General features: G+C 46.9%; 2 protein-coding genes across 2 annotated transcripts in view; both read left to right on the plus strand.

The window, feature by feature from the left end:
* cul3b (cullin 3b) overlaps window positions 1-5,383 on the plus strand; it is a 33,727-nt gene extending 28,344 nt beyond the window's left edge. Inside the window, exons 13-16 of the mRNA XM_063205896.1 lie at window positions 363-497; window positions 1,954-2,140; window positions 2,280-2,425; window positions 5,218-5,383. Coding sequence (XP_063061966.1) covers window positions 363-497; window positions 1,954-2,140; window positions 2,280-2,425; window positions 5,218-5,349 — 600 coding nt within the window. The 3' untranslated portion in view covers window positions 5,350-5,383. The remainder of the gene's footprint in view (window positions 1-362; window positions 498-1,953; window positions 2,141-2,279; window positions 2,426-5,217) is intronic.
* Window positions 5,384-7,592: 2,209 nt separating this feature from the next.
* Window positions 7,593-21,640, plus strand: part of LOC134453796 (uncharacterized) — a 31,638-nt gene continuing 17,590 nt past the window's right edge. Inside the window, exons 1-6 of the mRNA XM_063204546.1 lie at window positions 7,593-8,072; window positions 9,034-9,065; window positions 11,704-11,816; window positions 14,866-15,140; window positions 16,068-16,293; window positions 17,505-17,777. Coding sequence (XP_063060616.1) covers window positions 8,002-8,072; window positions 9,034-9,065; window positions 11,704-11,816; window positions 14,866-15,140; window positions 16,068-16,293; window positions 17,505-17,777 — 990 coding nt within the window. The 5' untranslated portion in view covers window positions 7,593-8,001. The remainder of the gene's footprint in view (window positions 8,073-9,033; window positions 9,066-11,703; window positions 11,817-14,865; window positions 15,141-16,067; window positions 16,294-17,504; window positions 17,778-21,640) is intronic.

Genomic DNA, 21,640 nt, shown 5'->3' on the forward strand with positions numbered 1-21,640 from the left:
TACTGGAGCGTGCGTAATTGTTGTAAAGTTAGAATGATATGATGGGTATCCATTGCGTCTCCCTCTAGTGGTGCGTTTTGGGTTCCTGCACTGGGCATTTTTGGAGACACCTGCGGTGGCATTTTGGGGAACTAAGTTTAGTTAAGTCACACCTACTGGGGTCAAAGGCGAAATCGCCATTTCACACTGAAGAAGGGTGTAAGCCCGAAACGTCTGTGATGTGAGGCGATTAAAAATGAAAAAAGAAATCTGATGAGTGCTTCTTTATTCACTTTCTTTTGAGATTTGAGTTCTACCTCTAACTGAGCCCGCTGTGCTCCTGATCTGATCTGATCTGATCTGATCTCTCGCCTCGCTCCCAGGAGGACGGCTCAGACGCAGGAGTGGGTGGCGCCCAGGTGACGGGCTCCAACACCAGGAAGCACATTCTGCAGGTCTCCACCTTCCAGATGACCATCCTCATGCTCTTCAACAACAGGGAGAAGTCCACTTTCGAGGTACGCCGCCCTCTTCACTCCAGTGCTGCACACAGCGGTCTTGGCTCGCCTCTAGTTAAAATATGGTGTTGTTGACACTTAGGACGCGCACAGGCATTCAGGCTTGCAGGATACACAGATTGTTACTCATCATAGTGGAGACCTACCGTTGACCTCCAGTAGTTACATAACTAAAAGATGCCCTGCTTTTAATCAGGTCTGAAGAAATGCTTTGGCCCCAGATGTGTTGGAAAGCAAAGTTTATATCTGTATGCATAGCACAGACACCCAGCGTGCACCAGTGCTGCACTATAACTCAGGGCGGGATTGGGAGAGGGCCAGGGGGGTTGTGTGGTGTCCTGCTGTAGAGGCTGAGGTTGCGGAGTAGCTAGCAATACTGCAGTTGTGTGAGCCTCCCTCTCGCTCTCTCTCTCTCTCTCTCTCTCTCTCTCTCTCTCTCTCTCTCTCTCTCTCCCTCTCACTGCTGGCTGCTATCCTGCTTCTCCTAGTGTGGCCAGACTACGAACAAAAGAGGCCTCTGCCAAACTAACACACACACACACACACACCAGGCAGGTCTGACTCCAAGTAAAGAGTTGGTCCAGTGTTCACATTGGCGTCTGTGGTGGTAGTGTAACATGCTAATTGCTAACTGAGGGCATAAACAACTTGTACTTGCGCACTAAAACTAAATGTGTGGGTTTTTTGCACCCACTGTTTGTTTACTTGACCTTACTGTTGGTAGTGTAATTTGCTAGCCACAAACATTCTTCCTCTCGTGTGAAACCCGCATCTTGTTTGGCATTTTATATAGGCTTTGGTGGGAACCCACGGTTTCTGTTTAATGTTGTAATGCACAGCTAGAAGGAGTCAGAGTGCAAAGAGAATGATCTTGCATTTCAGAAAGATGATTAAGTTATCTTCTCTCCAGGTCTATTAATACACTTTTTTTCATCACAAGTCAATTTGGCTAGTGGATGTTAAATCTTACTAGCCACACACAGACTCACTATCAGTCAAAGTGGCTAGTAGTTTCTCTTTCCTACCAGCCAACCGAAATTTCACCAGCATTTGGTCGGTGTTAATTTAGAGCCCTGCTTATCTCTACCTCTTCTCATATGTTGGCACAGTTGTGGAGAAGTAGAAGTCTTGTCAAGATTAAAGACGGAAATTCAGTGACTTCTGACCTGACCTTTTTCTCTCACTCCTCATTCTGTGTCGTCCCCCCTCTGTCTCTCTCTCTCTCTCTGTCTGTCTCTCTTTCTCTCTCTCTCTCTGTCTCTCTCTCTCTGTCTCTGTCTCTGTCTCTCTGTCTCTCTGTCTCTCTGTCTCTGTCTCTCTGTCTCTCTCTCTCTCTCTCTCTCTCTCTCTCTGTTTCTCTTTCTCTCTCTCTCTCTCTCTCTCTCTCTCTCTCTCTCTCTCTCTCTCTCTCACACCTTGCGCTTGACTACCTTCTCGTGTGTGTCCACGTGTGTAGGAGATCCAGCAGGAGACAGACATCCCGGAGCGGGAGCTGGTTCGGGCGCTGCAGTCTCTGGCCTGTGGGAAGCCCACCCAGCGGGTCCTCACCAAGGAGCCCAAATCCAAGGAGATCGAGAACGGACACGTATTCACAGTCAACGACCAGTTCACCTCCAAACTGCACAGAGTAAAGATCCAAACGGGTAAGCGCACGGATACCCAGAACTCTGCTCCTGAATTTCATGGTTTCACCAAACCTGCTGTCTTGTTAACTGGTGTGTTTTGTATGTGTGTGTGTGTGTGTTTGTGACTGTCTGGGGCGCGTGCGTTGGGACGCTGCAGTGGCTGCCAAGCAGGGCGAGTCGGACCCCGAGCGGAAGGAGACGCGGCAGAAGGTGGATGACGACAGGAAGCACGAGATCGAGGCGGCCATCGTGCGCATCATGAAGTCCAGGAAGAAGATGCAGCACAATGTCCTAGTGGCAGAGGTGAGGAACTGAACCTGACATTGTAATACCTTACTACAATATCCCATCATAGTACTTTACTACAATATCCTATTAATACCTTACTACAATATGCTATTATAATACCTTACTACAATATCCTATTAATACCTTACTACAATATCGTAGTGGCCGAGGTAAGGTGCTGACTTTAGATTATAGCGCCTCATTTTTTACTTTAATATACTGTTATAATGTCTTACTACAATATCCTATTCTTAACACATTGACTACCAGCGGTGTTTTCAGAATCATGTCGTAGACTCCCAGCGTTCTAAACCATTTTTAGGTGTTTTTTGTACAGTCATAGCATATTATGTGATAGGGCCACCGAAACATGCTATGGCTCATTTGAAAGGTGAGCCTTTCACCTCTTAGTGCGTGAAAACCGCATGTCTCTACGTGCTTTTATTGCCGAGCTATCGTGAGTTGAACCAAGGCCGGTATCTGCCCAAATCACCATGGAAGGGCGATATCGAGGCTTTTGTCAATCATGCGCCGTTTCAGAATCTGGCGCTTCTTCTTCTTGTTATGAAATGAATCTTGCGCTTTTTCACGGAGACCAATACTAGACACATCTCTCCTGCTCTGCCACCTCCCCCTCCAAATGTATCAACCAACCAAGCGCATTTTCGCCGGAAGTACGTTTCAGTTCCTTGTGTAGGCTACAGTCTGTTCCTGCACAACTAATCTTTGCACACACCACACGAAACGGGTCGTAGTCACACCACCACACGCAGTAGGCAAAACATATTCAAAAACACGTCACTAAAGGCATCTAGTCCAACGTCAACAACAAAATCCGTTAATCGTATGCATTAATCTCTCCGATCCTGCGGGGAAACAGCAGTGCTGTGCGATGCATGCGTGCGATTCCCTGATTGACGCTCCCAACACAGGACGCTCCCCTGTCGGCTCGCTCCCACTAGCCAGACTATCGGTCCCACCGCCATATAACGGAGCTAGTTATCTTTTTGATGTTAGTTTTTTGTTTCTAACCCTAACTCTAAACCTAACCCTAACCCTACATTGCTTGTATGTGGCAGTGTATGATAATACGTGAAATATAATCGGGTGGGACTACACGTCCGGGAGTGATAGAAACACCTGGGACTGCACGTCCGGGAGCGATCTCAGTTGGGAGTGTCCATCTACCACCGCATGCGTGCTACTGTTTACATAGCAATGCTAGCTTCACCGACAGTAGCAGCCAGCTTCTCCTGTTCACTACGGCGTCAATTTCATCATGGGGGTAATAAAAGAACAAAATGAAGAATCCAACTTATCTGGTTGCCGATCAAATCCGAGGTAAGGGTAATAATCCAATCACAGTTCACAATGTGTAGGGCAGTAGGATCTGGCCAAGGTTTGCATTATTCCCCAGGTGTGTTCAGTCGAAGTGAAAGTGTTGTCTTCTGTACTAATTATTTTGTGAAGCATATTATAAAGCGCCATAGAGTGGACGCTGACTGTAGCCTATTGTAGCACTAAGGAAACAACATACAAGCACGATCCTTGTGTTTATAAAGATGACAGCATCGCAGACACTTTTGTAGGCTACACAGAGGGCGCAACAGTGACGTAACCAACGCAGACCAACAGTTCCATACAGTAGGCTGTTATGAAAAATATTGTTGTGTTGGTGCCGATCCTGGAGTTGTGATTAAAATGTCCAGATGATGACACAAACTTTTGACTGTCATCTATGTCTGTTCTACTTATCACAGAGCTCCCAAAATCACACACAATAAGCATTTAAGTGTCTAGTTATGAAATATGCAATAAAAACTCAAAAACGGGTTTTCCAGTTTTGGGAGCCAACGCATGGGAAGTAAAAACGGGTTTTCCAGTGGTTTGGGAGTCAATGTGTTAATACCTTACTACAATATCCTATTATAAAACCTTACTAAAATATCCTATTATAAAACCTTACTAAAATATCCTATTATAAAACCTTACTACAATATCCTATTATAAAACCTTACTACAATATCGTAGTGGCCGAGGTAAGGAGCTGACTTTAGATTGTAGCGCCTCATTCTTCAATGTCTTTATGCCAGAGTTGAGGCAAAAATGTGAGATTATAACCCCTCCCGTAACAATTTGCTAGTGGTGGCAGAGGCGAGGCAAAGACCTGATCTTATAATGCCTCACTTTATAATACCTCACTTTCTAATGTTGTTCTGCCAGTTGAGGAAGAGCCCTTAGCTTCTAATGCTTCCCTCTACAACAGCTTGTAATTCTTCTGAGGCGAGGCCCTGGGCGTCCTAGTCAGTTTACATGTTTAGCTCTGCATGGCAGCAAGGAGAAGAATAAAGAGTCATTTTCATAGACATTCAATTTTGATTTGATAGCATCTGGTTACTTTATTCACACCTCGCACACACACACACACACACACACACACACACACACACACACACACACACACACACACACACACACACACACACACACACACACACACATTTGTCTGGTGTTCAACAGAAACACAGCTGCACGGTGCTGAGTGTGAAGTTGCATTGAAGAGCAGTTGTTATATAATGAGGAGGCTAGGTCATGGGCGTCTGTGTTAAAAACAGGATATGTGATCCGTGTGAGAACGGGGCTGTGCTTTTTCACACTAAAGAGGCCGGCCGAGGAACTGCCGTTTCTGGCCTCCTGTGAAGACGAAAGCAGATCTTCTAATGCTCGTCACATACGTAGGGCTTGCTTGAGTCCTCTCCTTGTGTAGATGAATAACATTGTTGTTCTGTGCTCTTTGTCGTTCCCAGGTAACCCAGCAACTGAGAGCGCGATTCCTCCCCAGCCCTGTGGTTATTAAGAAGCGCATTGAAGGACTTATTGAAAGAGAATACTTGGCAAGAACACCTGAGGATCGCAAAGTGTACACATATGTAGCATAAAGAATGCAAAATACAGTGACGTGGAAAATGAAAACGACAAGAGAGCTTTCTTTTGGGACTGTGTTACGCGCATGAACTGGGGGCTTCTTTTTTCTCATTGATACTGGGCAAAACCCTGGGAGGGGGTGGGTGGGGGATTGGCCTTTGCTACCATAGAGTTTCATACCAAAATGTTGTCAAGAAAACTGGTAAGTGCTCTTGGTCATTTTAAATACATCTCTTCTGTGATCCTCCAAGGAGCTGGGGTGGGTCCCAGTGTTGTGGGGTGGGGGGGGGCGGTGGGGTCAACGTGTGTGGGGAGGGGGGGGGGGGGGGGGGGGGGCCCTGAGGAGTTGGTGTCGTAGCGTGGCAGCACCTCACTGTTTCACTCCTGCCTGTTTAGAAAAACAGGAAAAGAAAAAAGTGCACAAACTAATAAGTGAGACAACGATTGGCTGACTCCTAGTTGTCTCCCCCAGAGACCATCCACTAACCAATGGAGAAGAGTCTCTCCCCAGAGTAGTTTTGTTCCATTATATATCTATTTTTTGAATGTTGGTGTAAATGTGCTTCTGTTTTGTGGCACCATGCTGGTTGTATAAATTGTCTGACCCTGTGGGCTGTCCGCCGTAGAGCGTGGAGGCCTGCAGACGAGCCAGGCCAATGAGAGAGTGGACGAGAGGAGAGGAGAGGAGAGCGTGACGGACGGAGGGAGGGATGGAGGGAGCGCTTCTGTGTCCACCCTCACCTGTCCCCCAGGTGGGCAGCACGCATGGCACAGGTAGCCCAGGCCGTGTCTTGTCTCTGCCCGCCTGCGTGCTGCACCACCTGGGCAGTGCCCTTCCCAGAGCTGTGGGGAGCGGGGGCAGGAGGCTGGCTTCCAAAAGATGGAGGGAAGGGGGTTGAGTTGGGGGGGAGGACGCTGGTTCGATGGAGACCCTGAGCATGCCTTTTCAAAAACGGGTGGAACGGCTACACTAGGGTTAGGGTGGCTTTAGTCGGTCATGTTTCTTTGGATTATTTCCTTTTGTTTTGATTTTCATTTTCATTTTTTTATTTTTCAAATTGGTGTAGCCATTTGTAAAATGGGACTGTCGGCTCTATTTTTGTTTTGGATAGTGGGTTCTGCCATGTCCGGTCTAGCAAAACCATTTCTCCTTTTTTTTGCAGGATTTGAAGAAGGATCCAACAGAACACCATGTTTCAAAGTGTATAAATTGTAAAATAATTGTTATTGTACTCACTGCTGAGGTGGACTGTACAGGGCCTTGTTTTCATCATATTAAATGTAGAAAAAGGAAAAAAAACTGAATAAATGGATTTGCTGCTTTGTGTGTCATCATCACACTCTCTGCCTGAAGGAGACTGCAAAGTGAGTTGCAGGTGTCATGAAGACTACGGAAACTCCTCTGGAAAGGGTCAAACTAAGAACAGATAATCTAAGATCACAGTCTAATCCAAGGATTTCCCCCCCTTTTTCCATAGATTTTAGCCTGTGATGGTTCACTTCATACTATGAAACTACTTCAAATAAACATTTTAAGATACTGTGAAGTAGAGCCCAGTGAAACTCTGTCATGTCTGGTATTACACTGCTTTGTGTGGGTCTGTATGGGCTGTGGGGGGAGTATGAAGTTGTAATTTGTTTGCATGTCAACATATGATGGCCCCAAGCTGGCGCCCCAAGGCCAGCCAGCCATCACCCCGTTTGTACCCATATTAAAGGGCCGTACACACACGTCGCTGCTAGTTACTCGCTCAGCGGATGAAGTCAATAGAATGTCTACGTGTTCCAGCGAGTCTCGCTGGCGAGTAGGCGAGGAGAGTACAAGCGATGCGATGTGGGCGGGTTCCGAGATAAACTTATTTTATCTTCGAGCGACGCGAGTTAAGCGAGTAACCAATTGGAATGCAGGATACAGATTATTGACAGGTGACGTTGCCCCTGTGGTGTTCTGACCACCCAACTTCTGCACGCAATCACACTTTGAAGTGTTGAGGAAAATACATCCAATACAGTGTACACCATCAAAGGCTCATATGCATGGTTGTGCACAGCACACGATCAACGTTAAACAGCGTAGGTCTACATTTTGTTTCGTACGGACGTTATTGGCGCGGACAGCGGGAACCATGACAACCAGTAAACAAAATCACCCAGAGCGAGTGGCAAGTAGGCGAGTGAGCAAGTAGCGAGTAAATAGCAGCGACGTGTGTGTACGGCCCTTAAGTCTCCGTTATCTGGTCTGGGGGGCGCAGTCTTTTGTCCGCGCTGAGACGACTGCCATCTGCCGCTTATTATGCATTAGTAGGCTACAGCTGTAATTACCCGTAGTAGTGGGGGAGTCCCTTGTTATGACAACCTTATCGCAAAGAGGCACTTTTCTATCTAAATTGTTTCCGAAACACAATTAATTTGGATCTTATATCAGATTTTATATTAAGATGCAGTGATATGTAGCCTACTGCTTGCTTGCTTTTGATTTCCGAAATTGTTAATTACGATGCAACAGATGACGTCAAGGTGCCCCGAAATCGACGCTTGCCAGATTGTCCTGCAGTTGCATTCTGACTTTCTGCCGCTCCGACATATCAGGCAAAATGTGAGTTTATGGAAGGTTTGGAGCAGCATGTAAGACGAGAATAAAACTCTTCTTGGACATCTTTTGGAAAATGCTGCGCAAAGCACACTTATTCAACAGAGTTGAAGATGAGAACGTGGACTCTGGAGCCGAGACGGCGGAGTAAGTTTGCTTTTCTTTGCTAGCTAGGTGCTAAAGTTAGCCAGCTGGTTGCTAGTCTATTTTCTCGGTTTGTTTGCAGTATCCAGGCTGGCATTGAAGGTTGACAGACAGTCCTCTCCAAGAACAACAAAGCATCGACGTTTTGATCCGTTTTGTACGGGGAAAAGCAAAATACACACCAACTTGTATTGTTAGTTCGTACACGTAAACTCGCTTTAAGATGTTAAAACTATTCCAACAACGCAAACATTAAAGGATGAACAGGGTCAAATGAATGTAAGATAAGTGTTATTTACTTTGTGGCTCCAGTCTAACGTCTGTTGGGCGACAAAACTCCACAAGTTACAGGTATAAAAAAACCCCCTGTAGTTCTAATATTACTCTCCTTACAATCAGAATGGGAGCTCCGTTATATCCCCTGCCTCTCAGCCTTTGTAATCGCAGTTGGTCTTGACATCTACTGGACCAGTCGAAACTGCGCATCATCTCCATCACCGTATTCGTATTGTGATTGATGCCTCTCTTAGAAAGAATGAATGCAGTCTTGGTCAGAGCCCTCGTCTTGGTTATAACGTGGGTTTACTGGTTTTTGCAGTAGATATTCACCGGCGGCACCCCGATAGACTCCAGTAAATAACGTGGTCTGCTATCGGGGAGAATGCCTACTGCACACACCACGTTAACCAAGACGAGGGGCTCTGACCGAGACGGCATTCATTCTTCCCGACCCCTGTTCCCTAAATCTTTGTCAACGCTTCAGTTGACTTGTTTTGAATGTAAGTAGGGAGGAAAGCTGATTGCCCCCATCGTCTCTTGTCGAAAGGCCCGGGACACGAGATCCATCCCCCAGGTTGACGTCTTGTGCCCTTTCTGCTCCGTGTTTCTTATGACTCATAAGTTAAACATCCATTAGCGTCACATTTTTGTGTGTGAGTAAAACATCTCTTTCTTAAAACTTCAGGTCGGACTACAGCAAGCTGTCGTCCAGCTGTGGTAAGTTTTTCTTGTGAAATTTGTATCAAATAAAAATGCTGCAGTTGTCCTACTATTTTATAGCGCTGTGCTTTGCACCGTAGCCTATTTTCTATCTCTTCAACGTAGAAAATCATTAGACTTTCATATGGGCAATTTTAAGTTGCTATTATATGCACGAGTATCTGGTGGTTCTTTTCCTGTGTGCATCCCTCCCACCCTCCTCCAGGCCACTTGCAGCTGGTGTGTGTGTGTGTGTGTGTGTGTGTGTGTGTGTGTGTGTGTGTGTGTGTGTGTGTGTGTGTGTGTGTGTGTCAGATCATCAACACCTCACTACAAACAGGCATATTCCCAGGCTGTCTGAAAGAAGCAGTTGTGAAACCCTTACTGAAAAAGAACAACCTGGATGCACTGGTACTAAACAACTATAGGCCCATATCCAATCTACCATTCATGGGTAAAATAATAGAGAAAATTGTTTTTAACCAATTAACTGCTTTTCTAATCTCTAATAGCTATTTTGATAAGTTTCAATCAGGTTTCCGTGCCTACCACAGCACTGAAACAGCTCTTATTAAAGTTATGAATGACATAAGATTGAATTCTGATGCTGGCAAATCATCCGTCTTGGTACTTCTTGATTTGAGTGCTGCTTTCGATACAGTTAATCATTCTATACTACTACATAGACTGGAACACTGGGTTGGCTTTACGGGCATAGTGATCGACTGGTTAAAATCGTACTTACAACAAAGAAGTTTTTTTGTCGCCATTGGAAGACATACTTCATCACCAATGTCTCTGGATTGTGGGGTCCCCCAGGGCTCCATTCTGGGACCACTACTGTTCAATCTGTATATGTTGCCACTGGGACACATTATCGAGAATAACTCCATAAATTACCATAGCTATGCGGATGATACCCAGCTCTACTTATCTATGTCCCCAAATGACTATACCCCCCTTGAATCACTCTATCATTGCATGGACCAAATTAACAAATGGATGTCTCACAATTTCCTCCAGCTGAACACAGATAAAACTGAAGTAATTATATTTGGGAAAAGAGAGGAGAGACAAAAGATTGCTACTATCCTTGAAACGAAGGGACTGAAAGCAAGGGAAACAGTTAAAAATCTTGGGGTCCTCATTGACAGTGACCTAAACTTCAACAGTCACATGAAAGCTATTACTAAGTCTGCATTTTATCACATAAAAAACGTCTCTAAATTTAGGGGCCTGATGTCTAAACATGATCTGGAGAAGCTAATACATGCCTTTATTTCTAGTAAAGTTGATTACTGTAACAGTCTTTTTACTGGCCTCCCCAACAAAACCATTAAACAGCTTCAACTTGTACAAAACGCAGCTGCAAGGGTTCTTACAAAGACAAGGAAGTTCGACCACATTACTCCAATTTTAAGATCGCTGCATTGGCTCCCAGTAAGCTATAGAATTGATTTTAAGGCTATGCTACTTGTGTTTAAATCACTAAATGGAATGGGACCCACATATCTACTGGATATGTTTCAGCTGTATGCACCAACTAGGTCACTAAGGTCAACGGAGAAGAATTTGCTGGTGATTCCAAAAGTCAAAACAAAGTGTGGAGAGGCAGCCTTTAGCTTCTATGCTTCAAAGCTTTGGAACCAGCTTCCAGATGACATAAAAAATGCACCCACTATTGATAGCTTTAAATCTAGACTCAAGACAAAGCTGTTCTCAGATGCTTTCCCCTAGCTTAAATTACTTATTCTTATTATTTTTATTTTTTATTTAATTTGTTTCATTTTATTTTATTTTATTATTATTTTTACCTTATGTTTTATCTTAATGTTTTTAAATGCTTTTTGACTCTAATTCATTTCCTTCTTTCTTCCCTGTTTCCTTTTATTTACATTTGTTAACTTTGTGAAGCACATTGAGTTGCACCTGTGTATGAAATGCGCTATATAAATAAACTTGCCTTGCCTTGCCTTGCCTTGTGTGTGTGTGTGTGTGTGTGTGAGTGAGAGAGAGAGAGAGAGAGAGTGTGTGTGTCAATCTTTACCCATGTGACAGCCTTTCTTGTATACATTTGTCTTTCTTGTATACATTTGTCTTTCTTGTATACATTAGGGCAGTCATGGGTGAGCAGGGCAGTCATGGGTGAGCGGTTAGGGCGTCAGACTTGCATCCCAGAGGTTGCCGGTTCGACTCTCGACCCGCCAGGTTGGTGGGGGGAGTAATCAACCAGTGCTCTCCCCCATCCTCCTCCATGACTGAGGTACCCTGAGCATGGTACCGTCCCACCGCACTGCTCCCCATGGGGTGCCACTGAGGGCTGCCCCCTTGCACGGATGAGGCATAAATGCAATTTCGTTGTGTGCAGTGTTCACTTGTGTGCTGTGGAGTGCTGTGTCACAATGACAATGGGAGTTGGAGTTTCCCAATGGGCTTTCACTTTTCACTTTATTTGACACTGGCGTAATGTAAAGAATAAAACAAGAAAAAAAAGAAGAGCCTGAGTGCGATCCACCTCTTCATTGGCTGAGTTTATTCAACTTGGAGACGCACCACACAGAAGAGCGTGTGTATCAATTTGTGTGTGTGTGTGTGTGTGTGTGTGTGTGTGTGTGTGTGTGTGTGTGTGTGTGTGTGTGTGTGTGTGTGTGTCCAGGTGAGCTGATGTCGGCCCCGCCCCCTGAGCTCCCCCAGGTGACGCTGCACCTGCTGGCCAATCCGGGAGACTCGCTGCTGCTGCAGTACACACTGGACCGCCTACTGACATGGGTACCACACACACACACACACACACACACACACACACACACACGCGCTGGACCGCCTACTGACATGGGTACCACACACACACACACACACACACACACACACACACACACACACCACTGGACCGCCTGCTGACATGGGTACCACACACACACACACACACACCACTGGACCGCCTGCTGACATGGGTAACACACACACACACACACACACACCACTGGACCGCCTGCTGACATGGGTAACACACACACACACACACACACACACACACACACTTATGGAGAGTAGAGTACACACTGGACCGCCTGCTGACATGGGTACCACACACACACACACACACACACACACACACACACACACACACACACACACACACACACACACACACACACACACGCTGGAACGCCTGCTGACATGGGTACCACACACACACACACACACACACACACACACACACACACTTATGGAGAGTAGAGTACACGCTGGACCGCCTGCTGACATGGGTACCACACACACACACACACACACACACACACACACACACACACACACACACTGGACCGGCTGCTGACATGGGTACCACACACACACACACACATTTATACACACACACACACACACACACACACACACATGTATAAACACACACACACACACACACACACACACACACACACACCACTGGACCGCCTGCTGACATGGGTACCACACACACACACACACACACACACACACACACACACACACACACACACACACACACACACACACCACAGGGGACCGCCTGCTGACATGGGTACCACACACACACACACACACACACCACAGGGGACCGCCTGCTGACATGGGTACCACACACACACACACACACACACACACACACACACACACCACAGGGGACCGCCTGCTGACATGGGTACCACACACACACACACACACACACACACACACCACTGGACCGCCTGCTGACATGGGTAACACACACACACACACACACACACACACACACACGCTGGAACGCCTGCTGACATGGGTACCACACACACACACACACACACACACACACACTTATGGAGAGTAGAGTACAGACTGGAGCGCCTGCTGACATGGTTACGTGGATGACAACTGGGGAGTTTAGTAGAGTAGTTTTATGAATTAAATATTATTATTTATTATTAATTATTAATCCCGCTTTGTTGGCAAAACACGCCCACTCAATGCAAAAGTGTGTGCTCAAGTTGGGTCTCCTAAGGGGGCGTTGTCCTAGCCTGGGAACTCCCATACTGCCTTTAGTTCTACACAATCGTTTCGATCTGAAAGACAGTATGGGGAGGATGACTCATAACGTACAAGATCATGGGATCTGTGTCATAATGGCCAAGCATTCCGACCTTAACAGTTTCTCTGCCCAATCAGAGACCAGGGCAGTGTGTCATAATAGCCAAGTATTCCGGCCCCATACAGAATTTACAATAGGCAACTCCCCAGACCTAATCTCACTTGTGATTAGGTCTGGTGTTAGCCAGGCAAGCGTTGTCCCCTTCTTCTTCTCTTTTTGAGGTGTTTGCACAAGACGTGCGCTACTGCCATCTACAGCGCTAAGGGGACTTCATTTATTCTCAACTTCAGGACTCCTAACTGAAGGTCTCCTAAAGGGGCGTTCACCCGACATAAAGTGGATACCGGAAAAGAAACAAAATGACGTTTCTTGTTAGAGCCACCTTTTTTGTATAAGGTGTGTGTGGGTCTTCAGACAGGTGACCCGTTTCTCGGTAACCGTTTAACAGATAGTCGACTGGATCAACTTTAACCGGTTAAAATTTTCTGCCACCGGTTAACCGGTTGTAATAATAACAAGGTTCCCACGGGTCATGGAATTTCTGGAATATCATGGAATTTCATAAGAGTTTTTCCAGTCATGGAAAGTCATGGAATTTTACCATTTTGCATGCACAGTCATGGAATATCATGGAATTTTTTTTAACAGTTATGTAGAAGCAAAAACATTTTCGTTTGGTGTACCTATAACTTCTTACTGGTGGTTATACTAGAATGCTTCACCAGAGACGGTATGGTTTCATGCTGTAATGTGCAACATTCTAGAATGCAATGAGCCCACCTAAGTCTGGCGGTGGCTCTGCATGGGCTCTAGTGGTGAAGATAAATCTTCAGTTTTCACACTTTTTAAAACTGACGTCATTCCTTTTCACAGATTTGACTTTTAACGTCATGAAAATCATGGAATTTTATATCTGAATTAGAGTGGGAACCCTGTAATAATAATATTTCAATGATTTTGAGGTTTTAGTACGATAATTCAGCATTTTCCATCTGGCAACAGTGGCTGGACATGGCAGGTCCTGTCTGCGCAGCAAAAAAAAGGCTTATGTGAAAAAAAAATTAAGAAAAAATCAGTGCTGTGCATATCAGGCACGCGAACGTTGTATAATTTAAGATTACCGGTTAACCACCGGTTAATGAGTCTCAGTAGCCGGTTAAGAGTTTTTTCAATTTTCGCCATCCCTACCACCCCCCCCTACAGGTGTGTGTGTGTCTTCAGACAGGTGACCCGTTTCTCCCCCCCCCCCCTACAGGTGTGTGTGTGTGTCTTCAGACAGGTGATGCGTTTCTCCCCCCCCCCCTACAGGTGTGTGTGTGTGTCTTCAGACAGGTGATGCGTTCCCCCCCTCCCCCCCTACAGGTGTGTGTGTGTCTTCAGACAGGTGACCCGTTTCTCCCCCCCCCGCCCTCCCCCCCTACAGGTGTGTGTGTGTCTTCAGACAGGTGATCCGCCCCCCCCCCTCTCTACAGGTGTGTGTGGGTCTTCAGACAGGTGACCCGTTTGTCCCCCCCCCCCCATCCCCCCCTACAGGTGTGTGTGTGTCTTCAGACAGGTGACCCGTAACCCCCCCCCCCCCCCCCTACAGATGTGTGTGTGTCTTCAGACAGGTGGCCCGTTCCCCCCCCCCCCCCCCTCTCTACAGGTGTGTGTGGGTCTTCCGACAGGTGACCCGTTTCTCCCCCGCCCCCGCCCCCCCTCCCCCCCCTACAGGTGTGCGCAGGCCTGCGCCTCTTCCACGTGTCGGAGCGCGCCAGTCGTCTGCGAGGGGGGCACACGCGCCCCCACCTGTGCCCGTCGGCGGGGTACCCTGCGCTGGCCGTCACCCTCTTCCTGCACGAGGCGTACGGCGAGGAGCGCATCCTGCGGGTACTCGACTTCCTGCAGAGCCCGCCCTGGCAGTACCACCACACGGAGAGCAGCGGCGCCCCCCGCGCCTCAGGAGTACACATCACCTCTAGCAGCGGACCTGGAAACACTATGATGAGGTATAGACAACACACACACACACACACACACACACACACACACACACACACACACACACACATCACCTCTAGCAGCGGACCTGGAAACACTATGATGAGGTATATTACACACACACACACACACACACTCACACACATACACACACACACACACACACACACACACACACACACACACACACACACACACACACACACACACACACACACACACACACACATCACCTCTAGCAGCGGACCTGTCAGCACCATGATGAGGTATAGACAACACACACACACACACACACACACACACACACACACACACACACACACATTTCTGCCATGTCATACATCACAAGGTGGAGCTAGGGAGGTGGTGGGTTGCGCAAAAGCGAGCAGCCAAGAGTTGGAAACAAAACAGAAAACTTTTAAAAATTGGAAAAAAACAGACAAGTAATAAGCAGCAGCACTTGACTACCTGGCCAAAACTGACGCTAAAGCGAAATAACTTTTCATTCACTCCTGCAGTCTATATAGAATGTTATAACTCTTCATCAAGTGGATGATGTTATTTGGTATGATGTTGAATAAGCGCCTCTCCTCTCCTCTCCTCTCCTCTCCTCTCCTCTCCTCTCCTCTCCTCTTCTCTCCTCTCCTCTCCTCTCCTCTCTTCTCTTCTCTTCTCTTCTCTTCTCTTCTCTTCTCTTCTCTTTTCCTTTCCTTTCCTCTCTTCTCCTCTCCTCTCCTCTCCTCCCTCTTCTCCTCTCGTCTCGTCTCCTCTCTCTTCTCCTCTCCCCTCCCCTCCTCTCCTCTCTTCTCTTCTCTTCTCTTCTCTTCTCTTCTCTTCTCTTCTCTTCTCTTCTCTTCTCATCTGGTCTCCTCTCCTCTCTCCTCTCTCCTCTCCTCTCCTCTCCTCCTCTATCCCCCTCTCCTCCCCCTGGTTAGGCCGTACCTGCTCCCCAGTCGTGACTTCTACAGCCTGGGTGTGGGCATGCCGGTGTGGGGGGTGCGCCCGGTGCACTGCGGGGGAGAGGTGGTGCAGCTGACGCTGCACTCGGCGTACGATAACTACGAGGACGCCGTGCGGTTCTACCAGACGGTGCTGGGCCGGCGAGCGCAGGAACACAGGCCCGGGTTCTGCTGGTTCACCCTGGCCACCGCCCCCTCACAGGTGGAGCATGCACCTCATATACCCTTTACCTTCTGATGATGACGGCTTTGTAAGGTTCTCATTATGGTTGCTATGTTACAGCAAAGAAAGCTCCCGCAATGAATTGCTTGAAATGTGAACAGTGTGTGGGATCTTTCTTTGCTTTAACGTTGGTGACCCAGGGGTTCCACTCCTACGCACCTGACCAAGGAGGTGTGCAAGAATTCTTCACTTGGTTGTTATGTTACAACATTGTGGATATGAACATGATGTTTAGTGAATGTCTGGAGATGGATGGATGAATAAACACTTTTGTAAAAATATGACTGATAGATTTTAAGGATGATGGGACTGAGTCAGTAGTCTGTCGTTGTGATAATAATGTTTTATTGTTATTGCTGTTTGTGTATGGTTTTAACCCATTTTGCCCTAAGCCCATAAAATGAATTACTTTTAAAAGCCAAGACCATCCCCTTGCATTGTAATGTGTTCATTCAGCTCTAACATACCCACATAGTTAATAAAACAGTTAAATTCTCAAAATCCTGAAAAACCCGTATATGTGTCTCCAGGACACAATGGGTTGTAAGTCCTTCTGGAAATTAGCTCTTGGCTATAAATGCTCTGGTGCTTGCTGTTTGGCTGTTATAAAACCTACATCAAAAACTTCAGCACACTAATTCAAAAACTTGCCTGATAATTCAGCTCATTATTAATCAAATTTGTCTTGATGTGACTCGGGGAGAGTTCCCCTACCAGTTAGCCTGGTCCTGACCATCCCATAATACTACCATTTCCATTTCGTATTCATGGTCTGGACTTTGTTTGATCTGACGCGATTGCAGGAAGCAGGAAGGACATTTTCGGAAAAATCAGGATTTAACTTATAAGTTGTTGAACAAACATATCTGCCGTCTATCTATGGCGATGTAGGACCGTTTAACAGACATGTCTGACAGAACATCCTACCGTAGGATAAAATTGCAATGTAGGACCGTTTGTCAGAACACCGGCGCAAATCCTACCGGTCAACATCGCTCCACAGAAGACAGGTACCAGACGTAGTGCGGAGCCAAGTGTCTTGGCGGAAGTACGTAGGATGGCGCGCGAGGCTACCTACCAGTACCCATAAATATGCATAAAATGGATGACTTGGTCAAGACACTTGTTTGCCTAACAATTCAGCACGCTTGTACATTATTAATAACATTTCTCTTGATGTGACTCGGCAGGAGGGGCCACAGGATTTCCCGGGGGGAGAGTTCGGGGGGTACCTCCCTGACTCCCGCGGCGAGTACCCGTCTCCTCCGTGTGGCGTGACGCTGCAGCTGGCGCTGAAGCAGCTGGCGCCGGGCGTGCGCGTGCAGCCGTGCGAGTCGGCCGTGCTGCAGTTCCGCGCGGGCGAGATCGGGCAGCTGGTGCCCCTCCTCCCCAACCCCTGCGGCCCCATCAGCGCCACCCGCTGGCAGACCGAGGACCTCGACGGGAACAAGATACTCTTCCAGGTACGTGCTGTTGTTACCTCGACGGGAACAAGATACTCTTCCAGGTACGTGGCAAAAATACTGAATCAAACCAAGATAACGCGAAACACGCCCACTGAATGCAAAAGCGTGTGCTCAAATTGGGTCTCCTAAGGGGGCGTTGTCCCTCCTTCTTCTTCTCTTTTTGAGGTGTTTGCGCAAGACGTGCGCTACCGCCATCTACAGCGCTAAGGGGACTTAATTGATTCTAAACCTCAGGACTCCGAAGGTCTCCTAACCGAAGGTCTCCTAAAGGGGCGTTCACCCGACATAAAGTGGATACCGGAAAAGAAACAAAATGACGCTTCTTCTTAGATCCACTTTCTTTGTACGTGGTGTTGTTGCCTGGATGACCGAAACATCACACAGGGTTCCCACTGGTGCTTGAATTCCTTGAAAATGCGTGGGTTTCAATTAAGTGTTTTCAAGGTTGTGAAAATGTTTGAATTTTTGGTGAAGTGCTTGAAAGTGCTTGACATTTGTGTCAAGTCAAACTCGGTAAGCCAAATATTAGAAATAAATTGTTCAGGTACATCAAAAATCTGAGGGAGTGAGATGTCAGATGGGATTTGCCATTAGACACCCCAAAAATATGATTAGAATGATTAGAATGTAGGAAATTGCATCTTAAAAACACAAAATTTTCTGGGGGAGGACCCCCACACCCCCTTCCCACGACCTATTAAAGATACTGGAAAACTAAAATTTTGGTGCTTGAAGGTGCTTGAAAAGTGCTTGAATTTGTTCATGAAAAAGGTGTGGGAACCCTGATCACAAGTAGAACGCTGCAAGTGTGAACACTGTGTGGGAGCTCTCTTGTCTCAAAGCTGGGGACCCTCCCATATGGCTTTCAGGCCGACCAGAACGGAGCCGGTGTCGGTGCTCGCACCAGTTATGTTCGGCACTTAAGTGTTTGTCTGCGAACCGCCAGTGTTCATACCGGGCTCTGAACTTTTTCCGCACGTGACTGTGTTACCCGGATGAACCTGCTGACGACCACGCTGTCGTCACGGTTCGCAGAGAAAAACCTGGTATTTTGCGGGTCGCATTGTGAACCAATTTTACGGTTCGCGAACGCAAATATCTATGTCGTGAACACGACGGTCGGTTCGCGAATAGGTGCGGGAACGGGCTCCAGCACGGTTCTCAGTCGGCCTGAATGCGCTACCAGTGGTTCCACTCCTACACACCCGGCCCAACGAGCTGCGGAGGAATTCCAAAAACTGTCGCCTGGTTACCAGGGATGTTAACCGGTAACCGGTTAACCGATAGTCGACCGGATCAACGATAACCGGTTAAATTTTCTGCCACCTGTTAACCGGTAATAATAATTATATAATAATAATAAGAATTTCCTCCCAAAAAGCCCCCAAAAACTAAAATGTTGAGGTTTTGGTACGATAATTCAACATTTTCCATCTGGCGACACTGACTGGACATGACAGGTCCTGTCTGAGCAGCAAGAAGAAAGGCTTATGTGAAAAATAAAATTTTAAAAATTCAGTGCTGTGCCTATCAGGCACGTGAACGTTATATCATTTAAGATTGCCGGTTAACCGGTTAACCGCCGGTTAATGAGTCTCAATAAGCGGTTAAGATATTTAAAAAATTTTGCCATCCCTACTGGTTACCAGACCACCAGACCTAATCACAAGTGAGATGTGGTCTGGAGACCTGCCTACTGTAAATCCTGTAGGGGGTGTGGTTTACGATTGATGATGGCTGTTTATTGGCCGTTACGAATGTGTATCATTTGGCATATGTAGCCAGAGCCAATCATGTCAGTTGTATCTATTCAAACAAACTGCAGTCATCGCCTTTCGACGCCTCCCTCTTCCTCTACCTACACCTCACTCCATGGCTGAAGTGCCCTTGAGCAAGGCACCTGACCCCACATTGCTCCAGGGACTGTAACCAATACCCTGCACCAAGGCACCTGACCCCACATTGCTCCAGGGACTGTAACCAATACCCTGCACCAAGGCACCTAAGCCCAAACTGCTCCAGTGACTATAACCAATACCCTGTACTTTCATAACTCAGCTGTATGATGTAATGTAATGTTTATGACATGACTCTGATAAACTGTATTATTTATAAGTCACTGAGATCTTCCTCCAGGTCAGTGTTGATTACATTAAAGGGGATGATGCATAGTGCAGCGTGTCTCGGCAATGAGATCATAGGATGTAATTTATCGCATAACATTTTTATATATAATGTGTACTTTGCTTGCAGTATGTACATGTGCCTATAACCACTTTGGTTAGTCTCTTCTCCTTTGTGCTGTGCGGTATATTTCATGTGTGTGGTCTGCATCTGTCGCCCTCAGCATAGAGCTTCCTGTTCTGCCTCCGTGTCTGTGGTCGCGTAGCTATTCCACAACGTATGTTTACATTAGGACATACGAAACCATGGAAACAGACGCACGCACACTCCCATTAGGTCCATGATACTCATACAGTCGTGCCGATCAACCCTGACGATGACTGTGTACTGCACATGTGTGTGTGTGTGTGTGTGTGTGCGCGCACATCCGTGTGTGTGTCTTGCTTCTCACCCCTCTTCAAACAGGAGCGCAAGTATGTGTGCTGTGTGCGCGTGTTCATGTGTGTGCGCATGTACGTGTGTGTGTGTGTGTGCGCGCATGTGTCTGTGTGTGTGTGTGTACAAGCAGAATCTAAGAAGCTGGGGGTTTGTGGGGTTGTTGTTTTGAGACGTTCTTATTGGCTGCTGGCTAGTCCAATGGGAGCTGTTCTGTTCTGTTCCGCGTGCATTCCTTCCAGTCTCTACTGTGGCCATATCTTGGACCCGGGCCTGGATATGGAGACTTTCCTGTTCCACAGCTCCTGTGTGTGAAGACTCACTCTTCCTCTTTTCTTTCCCCTGTCAGCTAGACTCCACAGCTCCTGTGTCTGAAGACTCACTGCTCCTCTTTTTCGCTTTCTTTTTTTATCCGGTCAGTAGGACTCCACAGTTGTGGGTTGGAATAGCTTTGGAAGCGTTTGGATTTCATCTTTCCCGAACGTCTGACCCTGTGAACACCCCAGGAGAGACAGAAGCTACAGAGAGTCTGGACTGGACTGTGTTCATAGCAAGAGCAACACGAGCCATACAAGCGAATGACTGTTTAGAGCGGAATGGAAGCATTCCGACATTCCAATTGGTCACGGCGGCTGACGCCCAACCGCATCATAGCTCATTAGCATAATATTGGCTGAAGTTCAACTGCAGACTGTTGCTCACGTCGCTCAAATGGCCTCTTGTTGCACAAATTACTTTTATCTCTTCTGCCTCCATACAGAGTCAGTTCCTTCTGTCGTCGTTGTCGCTCTAGTGGCTTGTGCTTGTGCCATTAGGCCTACTGTAGTTACTTGTACTCTGTCGGCATGGTAACATCTACGTTACGACTACTCATCATTAAGATCAGTGACATCTTATTTACAGTTAGTGAGCTATCATACAATAGTGCCTTTTTAAAATATGTTTTTCGGGCTTTTTATGCCTTTATTGTGACAGGGCATTTATAAAGTCAGGAAACACGTGGGGAGAGAGAGACGGGGGAGGTTTGGGAAATGAACTTGGGCCGCAATCGAACCCGGGTCGCCGGTGTGGCAGTCGAGTGCCCTGCCGATTGGGCCACAGCTGGGCCTGGAGTCTGCTAGTGGTGTCATCAATGATCGATTCGGCAATGCAATCCAACGCGGGGCATGGACGATCCAGAATCGATCCGGCAAGTTCCAGAATCGATCCAGCAAGCAAGTTTTTTTTAAGTTTCATTAACCAACATAAACCCATGGATATTTCGGGAGCAAATGAATGTTAAATTAAATAAAAGCACTTCA

Source organism: Engraulis encrasicolus, chromosome 8, assembly GCF_034702125.1.
Source record: "Engraulis encrasicolus isolate BLACKSEA-1 chromosome 8, IST_EnEncr_1.0, whole genome shotgun sequence".
In the NCBI taxonomy this organism is placed as follows: Eukaryota; Metazoa; Chordata; class Actinopteri; order Clupeiformes; family Engraulidae; genus Engraulis; species Engraulis encrasicolus.